This window comes from Gopherus flavomarginatus, chromosome 2, assembly GCF_025201925.1.
Source record: "Gopherus flavomarginatus isolate rGopFla2 chromosome 2, rGopFla2.mat.asm, whole genome shotgun sequence".
NCBI lineage: Eukaryota > Metazoa > Chordata > Testudines > Testudinidae > Gopherus > Gopherus flavomarginatus.
In genome coordinates, this window is record NC_066618.1 from 261,769,455 (window position 1) to 261,783,186 (window position 13,732).

Genomic DNA, 13,732 nt, shown 5'->3' on the forward strand with positions numbered 1-13,732 from the left:
CAATGCTCATGATGGGTTCTGCTCGATAACTATCCAAAGCAAAGCGGACTGATACCTGTTCATTTTCATCATCTGAGTCAGATGCCACCAGCAGAAGGTTGATTTTTTTTTTTGGTGGTTCAGGTTCTATAGTTTCTGCATCCGAGTGTTGCTCTTTTAAGACATCTGAAAGCATGCTCCACACCTCATCCCTCTCAGATTTTGGAAGGCATTTTAGATTCTTAAACCTTGGGTCGAGTGCTGTATCTATCCTTAGAAATCTCACATTGGTACGTTCTTTGCGTTTTGTCAAATTGCTGTGAAAGTGTTCTTAAAATCAAACGTGCTTGGTCATCATCTGAGACTGCTATAACATGAAATATATGGCAGAATTCAGGTAAAACAAAACAGGAGACATACAATTCTCCCCCAAGGAGTTCAGTCACAAATTTAATTAACACATTATTTTGTTAAAGAGCCTCATCAGCATGGAAGCATGTCCTCTGGAATGCTGGCTGAAGCATGAAGAGGCGTATGAATGTTTAGCATACCTGGCACGAAAAATACCTTGCAACGCTGGCTACAAAAGTGCCATGTGATGCCTGTTCTCACTTTCAGGTGACACTGTAAATAAGAAGCAGTCAGCGATATCTCCCATAAATGTAAACAAACTTGTTTGTCTTAGCAATTGGCTGAACAAGAAGTAGGACTGAGTGGACTTGTAGGCTCTAAAGTTTTACATTGTTTTGTTTTTGAGTGCAGTTATGTAACAAAAAAAATCTACATTTGTAAGCAGGGCCGGCTCTACTGTTTTTGCCACCCCAAACAGCGAGCCGAATTGCCGCCGCAGACGGCGGGGGCAGTCCATGTGCCATTAGGGCGGCACACGCATTTCCATGGCAGCGGCAATTTGGTGGCAGCTTCTGTCTTCGGCTGGAAGACAGAAGTCGCCAAATTGCCATCGTGGGCCGCTGAACATAGAAGCTGCTGGGCCACCGCAGAAACACATTTGCTGCCCTAACTGCAGACGAACTGCCCCCACTGTTCGTGGCAATTTGGCGCCCTGCTTGGAGCTGCAAAAACACACAGACTGCTGCCCCTTGCAGATTGTCACCCCAAGCACCTGCTTGGAATGCTGGTGCCTGGAGCAGGCCCTGTTTGTAAGTTACACTTTCACAATAAAGAGATTGCACTACAGTACTTCTATGAGGTGAATTGAAAAATACTATTTCTTTTGTTTATTCATTTTTACAGTGCAAATATTTGTAATAAAGAATAAGTGAGCATTGTACACTTTGTATTCTGTGTTGTAATAGAAATCAATATATTTGAAAATGTAGAAAAACATCCACAAATATTTAATAAATTTAAATTGGTATTATATTGTTTAACAGTGCGATTACTTGTGATTACATTTTTTAATCCCCAGGTCATTTTTTTGAGTTAATCGCATGAGTTAACTGCAATTAACCAACAGCCCTAATTAGAATAGCCTTGAATGAAAGAAACTAGAGTTACATAATTTACTCCAGTATAATATAAGCAACAATGGGAATAAACCAAGTTTCCCAGTATACTGAATGTTATTATCTTCCTATACTGCTTTGGCAGTATAGCTGCATCTATACTAGGAATGCCTTGTCAGTAGAGTACTGTGGTATGCTTATACTAGTAAAGTGCTCCCAGTGTAGACATGGCTTAACTTTTGTCTTTATATTAGTGAGCATTCAGACCACTGAAATAAATTCTACTTTACAGGATGCACATGTGTAGTTCAATTCACTTGAATGGAAGACCTATGTGCATCTCAAGACATAATTTGGCCCATCATACTGTTTTCCTAACACACAAACTAACATTTTTCCCAAGATAACAAGCCAAACACAACAGTAACTGCTGTCAGTATCAATATAATTGGATTTAAATATAAAGTCACTGGACACAACATGCTTACCATAATACTGTAATTTGGGTCAACACTGAAGTCTGGAAAAATGCTGCTCTTTTTGGAAAGCTGCCCATCATTCTTTGCCTTCCTTGTAGCATCATAAATGGGACTGGGAGGTTTCTGATTATGTAGAATTTTTTTCATCTGGCTTTCCAGACATTGTGGGGTATCATTAACTACTTCAAAAATGCCAAAATCAGGATTAAACTTAACTGGCTCTGCAAAGGTCTGCAAAAGAAATTGTAATAAGAGAAACCTTTCATATAAAAATTCCTGTTTCTGCAGTAGGGAAGCACCCTACAGAATGCAAGATAGTATCATTAGACATTTTCCTTCTTCGTTCCATGGCTTTTGCTAGGCATTGCAATAGTCAATCTGCATGCTTGCCACTTTTCCTGCTCATTGTAAGGTTTTCCAATAAATTATTACCACAGCTCTCAACTATATCTAATTACAAACTATGTCATTCATTTCAGACCCTAATTCACCTTCTTCCCATGCAGATATAGGCCGCAATACAGCAAATGCTTGCTCACACACGTAACTCCCATTGTCTTTATTAACAGTTCTGCAAGCAGCTCACTTACAGGATCAGGTCCCTGCTTCCCTGTTTATACCATAAATTATTGAATCCCATATCCAGTGAAGCTTCTTGCTCTACTGTTTTGGGGGATGGATCATTCTGAGTGTTTGGCATATATAGTAAAGTCTTATGCCTCGTATTTAGATATAGTAGGTCAACAGCCTACCAAAAGTCAAAACCAAGAAACTTACCATGTACTGCCAATTCAATCAGGTACTGTGTAGTATATAGGATGGGCCAAATCCCACCTTCATCTATGCATATGCAACTTTTGTCAGCTCCAAGGGCTGTCTGAGCAATACCCAAAAGGAGAGTATAGTCATCATTAGTTTGTTGAGTGCTGTGGATACCAGATTTTCCACTGCCATTTTTCTTATAAACCCAAACTAATGCTACCTCTCAATTTTTACATTCAGCAGAAATGTTGGGGGAAATTATAGATAGATCTGATAAAAAATCTTGGATGATGCCCCAAAAAATTGTGAAATTGAGGTTCTGTAAAAGCAGAACATACAAGTAGCCCACAATCAAACTGTAGGACAACAAACATTTTACATTAAGAAGAATTTCATAAAAATTAGAAAGTGAAATCCTGGTCATATTCCACTCATTGGAAAAACTCCCTTTGGTTTCATACAGTAGGGTCAGGATTTCACACAGAGTTTGTAAAATTGGTGTTTTACCTACATTGGAGAATAAGATTATTTTCTTTCACTTGGCATATTTTTCATTTCATTTAGCTTCTTGTTTTTTTTATAAGAATGCATACTGTCCCTGCCTGCAGGTATATGGGATCTTGGGGAACAATTACCACACAGGTGGGGTGCCAATTAATTTCTTTATTAAAGGGAAAAGGAAGTGGTGGGAATTTAACAATGAAATGCGATGGGATGGGGTGTATAAGATGTTTACAATAGACAATGATTGGGGGGGTTCTTCTTATTGAACAGTGTAGGGAGTTTTAACAGTGGGGTACAGTAAGTGGGGTTCATCACAATGGGATAAAGTACAGTCAATAAGCAACTTAACCTTATATAGGAACAACTCTAGATACAGCGTGGAATGCAAAACGTACCCAAAAGAAAATGCAAAATAAAATGGTAGCTTCTATATAAAAATGGTATACAAAGTATATTAGAAAAATGGAGGCAACTAATGGGGTGTCATAACCACAAGTAAAATGTGAGTCACAGTGCAATAATACAATATGGGTGATAAGTGAAATTATGCAATGTAGAAAATTACTGACTTAATTTGTGAGGCTGTGATAGCAAGAGTGTACCTAAAAGCTGGGTCAAGAAACAGGAGGGGGGAGAGGAGTGAGTGATTAGTGGTATCTGATGAGAGGAGAGTGCAGTTGCAAGCAGCGAGAGACTCTGAAGCCCAGAGCAGCAGTCTTCAGGAGCCTGTGGGCTGGAGGTACTGGAGACAAGAGCAGCTGGAGCGCACTTAAGGGGAGTCTGGGAGCAGCAAGAGTGGAGGGCGCTGAACGTGTAAGCGATGAGAAGGCACGTGGAGAATGGGGGAGACGGCTGAGGGAAGAAACAGGCTGCAGCAGCTGAGAGCACCTCAGGGAAGAAACAGGCTGCAGCAGCGGAGAGCACTTCAGGAAGTTGCGGAGCAGCGGGGTGAAGACAAACGGAGCAGTGTGATGGTGATCTTCGGTATGGGAGGGGCAGTGGAGGAGCGGGGGCACGAACACAGGGGATACAGGGAGAGGCAGCACAGAGGTGTAAAGAAGGGCTAGAGGGACACCCAAAGAAAAAAAGAAAGAAGTGGCAAAGAGTTTGGGAAGTTACACGGCGGGGGGGGAAGCAGCAGGGGGTTACAACAGGGAGACATGGAGAAGTACACAAAGAGGATGATTGGAGCGGGGGAAAAACAGACATGGGAAAGTTCAGGGAGAGATTGAGACAGCGGGAAGACAAATTCAAGCAGTAAAAACCTTATCTATCCTCTAACTTAATCAAACTTATATAAATTACAAGCAGCTTATACAAAGTAATAAAACGGGTACAGAATACAACCAGGCAATGGCTTTTTTAACTCTATCTTAATCAACGACTAGGCAAAACAACAAATATTACAATTCTAGGCAAACCATAACAAGCAACTATACAGAGCAACAAAACAGCAAACTATAACAAGGCGGGTGAAACTTACAAGCTCTACAATCTTAGCAAACTATGACTTATTAAACTAAAAAGCAAAACCTATGGTCCACCTTATGCTATGGGGAAGTTACAGAGGGCACAGTGGTATGTGCCCAGGATACAACTCCCAAGGCAGCCCCCAAGGAAGCCAAGGGATGGTGGCTGCAGCAGTGGATGCAGCTGAAAGCAGGGAGCAGAACTTAGCAGCGGCACAAGCTTATTTTTAGCAGCAAAGCGCCAGGGAGTTTAAGAGAGGTTTTAAGACACAGACCAAGTTTTAGCTTGAGTCTGTGTGCTAGGGAAACAGAGCCAGCAGCTAAAGTAATAAAATAAAAGTATGGAAAGTTTCACAGAGGGATTCTTACCAGTCCCCAAGGCAGCAGCAAAGGCAGAAGCAGCAGCAACATCAGAAGAAGCAAGGAGGGCTCGGTAGGGTCTTGATAATCAGGAGATCTCTCAGGCAGCAATTCGTTCTTCGTGGAGGGGGGGTTAAAAACCAGGGGTATGCTCAAAAATAAAACGAGAGCCAAGAAAGGACCCCTCAAAACCCCTGGCTGATCAGACCAGGCAGCAATGCACGAACCTTTCTGATGTTTGTTTCAAAAATGTCTGTTTTTAAAGGCAAACTTAAGGCAGTTTCCCGCCAGGATTCCTGATAGGCTCCCTCTGTCACAGGGGAGGAGGCACAGGGAAAAACTGCAGGTGAGCACAGAGACATGCCTGGGCAGAGTCCTGTGCAATAGATGACTCAAAAGCACATGAGGCCTATGATTCATGCCCAGGATCTTAAAAACACAATAGGTCTTGCAGCTCTGGACATTGCCTGCCCTACACCAAGCCCAGGTTCAACAAGGTGATAACAGGACTAACCCTTTGAACAGGGCAGTGATCCCACTTAGCACGCAGCACAAGTGGCCATCCCTTTGAGAAGGGCAATGGCTCTTGGTAAACAACTTAAGGGGCCCTCCCTTTGAGAAGGGCAGTGGCCCTGGTGAACAACTTAACAGCCAGGGAAGGGCGGCCACAAGAGGAGAACAAAAACAAAATGGAGTATGGGGACAGCTGTAAGAAACAAAATAGAATAGGGGGATAGCTGTAACAGTCACATACCATAGGCCAGATTCTGTTCTCTGTTGCACCGGTTTAAATCCAAAGTAATCACATTGAACTTCTTCCAATTTGTCAATATCTTTCTGGTAATGAGTTGCCAGATTTGAACACAATATCTTAGGCTACAGCAGAACCATGGAAATGGTCTGTTACGTTCCCTTCACATCATATAATTCCTCTACCTGTAGGCCCTGATTCAGCAAAGCATTTAAACACATTCCTAACTTCAAGCATGTGAGTAGTCTCCATGCTGTCAGTAGGACCATTCACATGCTTAAAGTTAAGCATATGCTTAAAGGCTTTATTGGGTCAGGACCATACTGCCCACAACTACAGTGGTATGTTTCACAGCCATATCACTCTACAATGGCACATCTAATGTTCTGTTCACCCGTGAATCTCTTTTGACTCTGTTATTTTCCCGGTTTCTTTGTGGCTTCGATTCTTTTTCTCCAGATTTATTAGCCTGCATTTTAAAGTGGTTCTGTTGTTGTTTTGTATTGTTTCTGTTTGTTTGTGTCCAGAACTCCCCCCAACTTAATATCTGCAAATTTCTTATATATTTAACCTTAATTTGGGCATTTTCTGATTTTTGAGTGATTGTGCAATCTTAATACTGCCTGAACATAATTTTTATTATTTCATTTCCTATTATTTTTAAAAAGAGGGCGAGAAGGGAGGAAAAAACCCCAAAATTTCCCAAGCTTTGATGTGTTCTCCCTTGCAGAGAAATGCAAACAAGGCATAGAAATTCCATAATCTGGAACTATTTGAGTAGACATCACCAGATTATTTTAGTTCTATGGTATTTAAATTGAAAACTAACCAAGGACAACATTAATTTATCACTCATATCTACTTTTACTCAATCTCTAGTATTTGATTCGTAGGCTGGATTTTTCATTGTGCATTCTAATTAACTGAACAGAAAACATCTGGCAATGTTAATGTAGTGAAACAGATGCCAATTACAACTTTTTAAGTACAAATTGTGTTGTCATTTTGGATGTTTGACAACAAATCATTTATAAGACATATACACTAATGGAATGAAAAAAGTAAGACTTCAAATAATGTGCATGAGACCAAATCAGCATCAAAGATGTAGTTTTCTTTCACCAGGCTTAGTATGTGCACACATACACACGAGCTAAAACTCTACCAGATAGAGAATATCATCAGTGCCTCAAATAGAAACACCCTTAAAACAGTTAAAACCTTTATGGGGAAGGAAGCATTTACGTCACTGCTTAAGAAAAAAACAATAAACATTTCTTGTTATGATGATGATGATAATAATTTTATATCTCTGGTAAAATATACAGTAAATCCAGGACCCTCAAAAGTGTTATGATAAAATCTGAAAGGCAAAAATCAACTTAGTTTTGCCTGGTGGCAAAACACCCCCTCCTGCTTTTGAAAGTCATAAATGCCAGCCGTATCCTAAACATCCAGTATGTAGGACATCAACTCAGTTTCACAAAAGTCACTAAGCCAAAAAAAACAAAAACAAAAAAAGGAGAAATTTTAATAAACAAACAATCATACACAAACAGTCGAAAGCAAATAAACCTCTCAGATATCAAATGCAAACACAATAGCTGAATATGTTCTTGACTGAAGAACAAACTGAATGCACAGTTCTGAGTTGTAAAGCCTTATAATTAATTGTACTGATGGCAACTGTCCTTTATTCCTCCCAAAACATCAACCACCACCGTACACCCAGGACATCAGATGTATCCATCTCTATTGCCTCAGCTTTTACAGCTGTCAAAAATATTTAACTTCAGCTGAGGTTCCTAATATGTAACTATGCTCACCAAACCCCACCCACAGTCTCATAGCCTAAACCCAAGAGAAAATGAATGACAACAGCTCAGCATCTCTTAGGATGAGAATCTGAACAGGCAGAAAATGAACTAAGTCCTAATAAATCAGACAATATCTTTTTGACTTTGCCAAAAGTCCCTTAAGATATGTACTCTACATAAATGTCAATGAAAGTACAAATCATAAAAAGTGATTATGCAGCTTTAGGAGTCCAGGGTGAAATCCTAGGTGAAGATAAGTCAATGGCAAAACTCCCACTAACGTCAGTGGGGCCAGGATTTCACTCCCAATGCTGAATAATGAGCAAATCACAGGCAATTAGTAAAGATCTTATTAATGGAGAAGAAATTTTTGTCAATCAGTCAATCTAGTGTCAGTAAGGAGAGAAATAAGGACAACTTCTTCTGATGATCTAGATCAGTGGTTCTCAAACTTTGGCAACCTGAGGACCCCCATTTTGATTTAAAAAATTTCCCAGACCCCCCAAGCCTCCCTGCTCAGCCCCAGGCTCCACCCCCACTCCACCCCTTCCTCCACGGCCCCACCCCATCTCTTCCTACCCCTACTCCACCCCTTTCTTTCCTCTTCCCCCTTCCCGAGCTCTTTCTGCCCCTTGCCCAATGTGTGCCCTGTTCCCACTCCTTCTCCTCCCTCCCAGTGCCTCCGACATGCTAGGGAATAGCTGTTCCCCGGCATGCAGGAGGCGCCAGGAGGTAGGGGGAGAAGTTGATCAGCGGGGCCCAAGGACCCTACTGGAGTATCTTCATGGACCCCCAAGGAGTCCGTGGAACCCAGTTTGAGAAACAGTGGTCTAGATTACTTGTAGAAGGCTTTCATTTAGGTTTAGTCCTAGGGTAGGCCAGTTTCTGGCAACATAACCTAGGGTGCAGGGACTCAGTGGTGAAAAAGCCACTTGGAGACAGATTGTAGTGGTACCAAGGCACATGCAAATTTCCTCTGTGCAGCCTGGAAATTATGGGGATCTACTGACCATGACATGGTGCTTCCAAAGAGGTTTAGAGTCTTAAAAATGGGGAATACTCTAACTTTTCTCAGCCATCTGACTTGCTTTCTCCCACCCATCCACACTCTGATTTTGCTCCAGTAACACCAGTTTTAAACCACTGTACTCCTGATTTAAACTGGTATAAGTAAGAGGGCAATCAGATCCATAGTGTCTATTTTCTAAAAGTGCAATTAGCCTAAACATTATTTTATTTTTTTTGTTCATTTTATTTTCAGGATAATTTCAATGGGCCAAATCCTAGAGTTCTTCTTTACTCAGGCAAAACTCCCATGGAAGTTTTGCCTGCATAAAGATTCCAGATCCCTACCTAGACTGTGTGTCTAGGTATTTCTTCTGCAGCCATCACCATCATACCTGGGTGCCAATAAAACCATGTAACAAAGTAATAATCAATCTGCAGGGCTATATTCGTCTTCCTCTCCACATTACACCATTAATATGTCTCTGTGTATGTTTGTGCTCACCAAAGAGAGAGGAAAATATATCTATTTTTAATACCATAGAAGTGTTGAAATATTTTTATCTCCAGAGAAGTAACATTGTCCATTCTTTAGGGCTTTTATAGTGGAAAGGCTTTTGAAAAGAAGCAGGTCTTAAAATCTGAAGTTGGTAAAATCCATGATCATCCTGATTTCTGATGTAAGGGAATTCCACAGCCAAGGGCATACCACCAAGAATGCCCACTCCCTGTGAGTTTCAAGCTGGGTACTGTCAGCTCCCGTGTCCCTGATTAATGCAGATATTGTGGTAAGTCACAAAGAAAAGGACAGTCCCTTAGATAACCAGAACCCAGCCCAGTGAATGCTTTGAAAAGGACTTTAAAAGGGATCTGAAATGCAATGGGAAGCCAGTGTGGCTTGCAGCATGCAGGAGAAATGTATTTCCATTCAGCAGTGTTACTGAGTAGATGAGCCTGTATACACTGAAGCAGATGTATCTATCTTGTGTCCTTAACTGTCATGCTCTGGTAAACTATATTCCTGGAGGTGATGAATGCATAGTTTACAGTGCCCAGGTCCATATCCAACAAAGAAGGTGTAGCTACCTGGCCGACTGGAGATGGAAATATGCTTATTACAATATTTCTGTTTTAAGTATTTTATAAAGGACCATTGTTCTTAAATTAATCACTGAGATAGATGTAAACTGTTTTTATGTCATGTAATCACTTTCTAACTTTCTCAAATCACTGCACCTCAGACCAAAAGAAAAGTGTCCTTTTGGTTATTCTGTATAATTTTATCTTTCAAAAAGTTTGATCTGACAACTTCATTAAAGTATACATCATTTGATGTCAGAATGTACTGAATAGTAGTATGATAACCTAATTGTTTAAAGAATGTACTGTAAACTACAATAGAGTATTGCTCTGCGCTGTACAGAGTCACTCGTGCTATACCATCAGAGTCACTGATGGTATATTCTAAATCAAAAGAGCGAGTCTCTCAACGTAAACATTTGCTGCCTCTGATTTGTTGCATCAAGTCACATGATATTTCTTCAGTTTAAGTAGTTGCCTAAATACTAACAGACCTGGGTAATTATGTTTCTAGGCAACAGCTATATCAGCATAACAAAGTCAAAATGACAGAATTTTCAGTGGAGTGCTTTGGACAAGAATGTTACACTATCTCAGAGTCAATCTTCTGGAAGAGGAGGGAAGTTGGGAATATAAAATATTCAGGCTACAGTATTCCAGATAATAAAGGAACTTAATCCTGAAGAGAGAACCCCCTCAACAGAAATCAAAGAGAAAATAAAGGTGATGAGACCACTATTAATAAAAAGGTCCAATAAATATTAGTTTCCATTAAAATACTTTGGATAAGTGTATAAGAGAGACTTTGTGGCATTGTTCCTCCAGAAACCCTCAGGGGTTACCTGTGTAAAACAATACTTGCTTAGTCAGCATTGCCAGTGTGAGTTGTCTTCTATAGATTTCAGGGACCGCTGCAAGTGCTCAGACCATGGAAGCATGGCTCAGGGTCTGTGCTGCCATAGAGGCAAGATGATGGACTAAGCACTGTGGAAACACAGATGACTTCTGACAGACAGCCCAGCCCTGAACTAGGTGTCTTCAGATTTGTGCAGGGTAGGTCCAAGGACATCAATGGGTTTAGGGAAGCAGATTCCATCTCCACCATTCTTTGTGATGGAATGATCTGGAGGAAAGTCAAATGGAAACTCAGTTTCCAAACAAACATGGGGTAGAGGGGTATTTTTGTGATGAGGAAAATCTGACCCATTTAAGATTAAAAATTGCTACATCACAGAACAGTCCAGCTTTCTCAATAGATGGCCTAGGCTTAAAGAACATCAGGTTTAGGTTTGGATTCACACATACTAAAGCAGCTGGAAAGAGAACTCCCATGTTCTTCTTACAGTGCCTTCATTGTTTAGTTGAGAGAGTTTCCCAGGAAACTTGCAGTGAGAGGTACTATATAGTATATAGGGAGAGAGCTCCTGTGAGAAGACAGTGTCATCACTATGGGCCATACCCACACTCCGATATATTTCTTTGCATGCTCACAAATTGTATTTAAAAATAAAAAGCTGGTTTTTAGAATCCAATTCTACCGTCTTCACCAAGGCAAAATTCCCACTGAAATCAGGGAAATTTACTTTCAGACAGAATCAATAATGATGTATGTTGGGGGGGAGGTGCACCTCTAAATTAAATCAGTGGAGATGCACCACTGCTGAATTTGGTCCTTGGCCTCAATGACCAAGAGATGAACTAGGACTAATATTTGCAAACCTGAATGCCTTAAATTAGACACCTAAATAAAACTGGCCTGATTTTCAAAGGTATTTTAACATAAGCACTAAATATGTCTTCTTCACTTCTAATCTATAATATTTTGATAAACCGCAAGTTACATATATAGATTGACCTGAAACAAGAGAAATTATATCCCAAGAAGTCTATATACTATGTTGTATTTTATAGATATTGGCAAAGCTTTACTGATGATAACATCTTAAAACATTAGATGTTACCATTAAAATATAGAAGCCCTTCAAAAGAACTGGAAAATGAACAGAACACTTTAGTATGCATTGCCAAGCCAGTTTGCTTTAGTACTAATCGCAATAAAGTTTGTTCTTTGGTTTAGGAAGAAATTAATATAACATACTTACTGGAAGATTCAAGAATTCATTAAAGTAGTCCACAAGCATATCATCTGTCGCTAAATAATCTTCCTATGGGAACATGAAAACACAATACAATGTTTAAAGTAATCTATGTTGATGTGTATTTGCATATATGATAGTCTTTTATACTATGGTTTCTCTTAAAGCAGATCAGAATTTTTGCACAAAAGTAGACTTTTCACTGTGTCATTGTGTTAAGAACATAAAAACATAACATAACATTCATAACATTCATTGTACATGTAAGCAGAGTCAGACTGAGCTCTACCCTGACATCTGGTGGTGAGTTGTGAAAAAGGACTTCAGAGGCTGACATTGTTTGCATGGGCACACCCACCCCGCCTTGCATGAAGGGACTGCTTGCCCAAATGATCACTTCGGCTGCTGTGGGATCTCTTTGTTACTGTGGCAGGAGTAATAAAGTGTTGTTATCCTGGTTATGTGAATCAAGGACAGTAGAATTGTACTTAACATTTTATGACAGAGGGACTTGCCCTCACCTATTTAGCACTCGCTAGGCAAGGGACATGGGTTCCAAAGCCCAGTGAATTGAGAGAGTCTGGGGACAGGTATGTGTGCTTGGTAGTGTGGGCCCCAAACACCATGTTGACTCGTCCTCTCTCTGCTGTGTAATAACAGAGCTAATTTTGATTCTATTAGTAATCTTGTTATGTGCTGATTCTTAGGGACAGTGGTTCTGAGTGTGCCAGCAATGTCCCCCCCCCAACAGCTGAAATCACTGAGAGTTGTGCTAAGTGTGTGGAGGGGGGCTGAAGACATGTTGTTGAGCAGCTACCAGGGTGGCTAGCAGAGAGGAGGGGAAAGGCACTAGTAGGATGGCAAGCAGAGAGGAGGAGAAAGGCATGGTTAGTGGAGAGGAGCGGCTAGCTGGACAGCTGGCGGTGAAGACTGCAGCAGAACCCCATGGTGAGGCATGGCAATTGGCCGTCAACCTGAGCAGTGGAGCATGTAAGATGCCCCCATATCTCCCTCCCATTTCCACCCAGACTGGGAGGTAAACTCTTCAGATGAACTTCTGAACTCTAGGGGCTGCACTGACTAAGGACAGAAACTGTGGGAGAGGTGACTTTTGGGTTGATGGACTCAAGAACCACTCTGGGGCTGCACTGACCAAGGACAGAAACTATGGGTGGGGTGCCTGTTGGGTTTCTGAACTTAAGAACCTGAGGGGAAAAGGACACTGCCAGACTTACTTGGTGGTGGGTCTTTTGCTTATGGTTTGTGTTATGAATCCTGTTTGTGGTCTTTCCCCAACATAATGCCACATTGTTTCCCTCCTTTACTAAAAGGCTTTTGCTACACTCAGACTCTGTGCTTGCGAGAGGGGAAGTATTGTCTATTAGAGGTGCCCGGGGGTGGTATGTAATTGTTCCCGGTCACTAGGTGAGGGCTCGAGCCAGTTTTCCATTCTGTTGTTGAAACGGAACCCCTAGATACTGAACCCAGCCCTTGTTGCTGCCAACTCTGATGGGCAGAAGGGTTACATACACCGGTGATGTGCTCAATATCATACAAAACACACAAAGACAGTTCATGTGTCAAAGAACTTATAGATAAAACACCTGTAAACCTAAAATCTAGTAAAAGTGGGAAATTTGCAAATTTACTTCTGAAAAAAAAAGATATGCAAGTAGCCTACATATTCCTGACTTGTTCCACGCCTTTCCACCCATCTGCACCTGGGAAAGAGGAATGTAGCTGCTTCCATCCCCAATGGGGTAGCCACCAAAGGTGAATGAGAGGGTGCTAACCAGATCAGAATTTGGCCCACCATATCAAGCAGTAGTATGCCATAGTTGGGGCTGGCCCAAACTGGGAATTTCCCCCCTGTCTTAACTGCTAAAATCAATGGCAAAACTCCTTCTCATGTCAATGAGAGAAGAAACAAGCCAGCATAGAATATATTCTCTGTTGGCTTTTTA

The 13,732-nt window shown here is 41.0% G+C and overlaps 1 protein-coding gene across 7 annotated transcripts in view; it reads right to left on the minus strand.

Annotated features, from left to right (window-relative positions):
• RGS22 (regulator of G protein signaling 22) overlaps positions 1-11,836 on the minus strand; it is a 106,082-nt gene extending 94,246 nt beyond the window's left edge. For all 7 annotated transcript variants that reach the window (XM_050940591.1, XM_050940589.1, XM_050940590.1 and 4 more), the window contains exons 1-2: positions 11,775-11,836; positions 1,934-2,155 (exon numbers count right to left, since the gene is read on the minus strand). In XM_050940591.1, the coding sequence (XP_050796548.1) occupies positions 1,934-2,155; positions 11,775-11,813 (261 nt within the window). In that variant the 5' untranslated portion in view covers positions 11,814-11,836. The remainder of the gene's footprint in view (positions 1-1,933; positions 2,156-11,774) is intronic.
• Between the last annotated feature and the right edge of the window lie 1,896 nt (positions 11,837-13,732).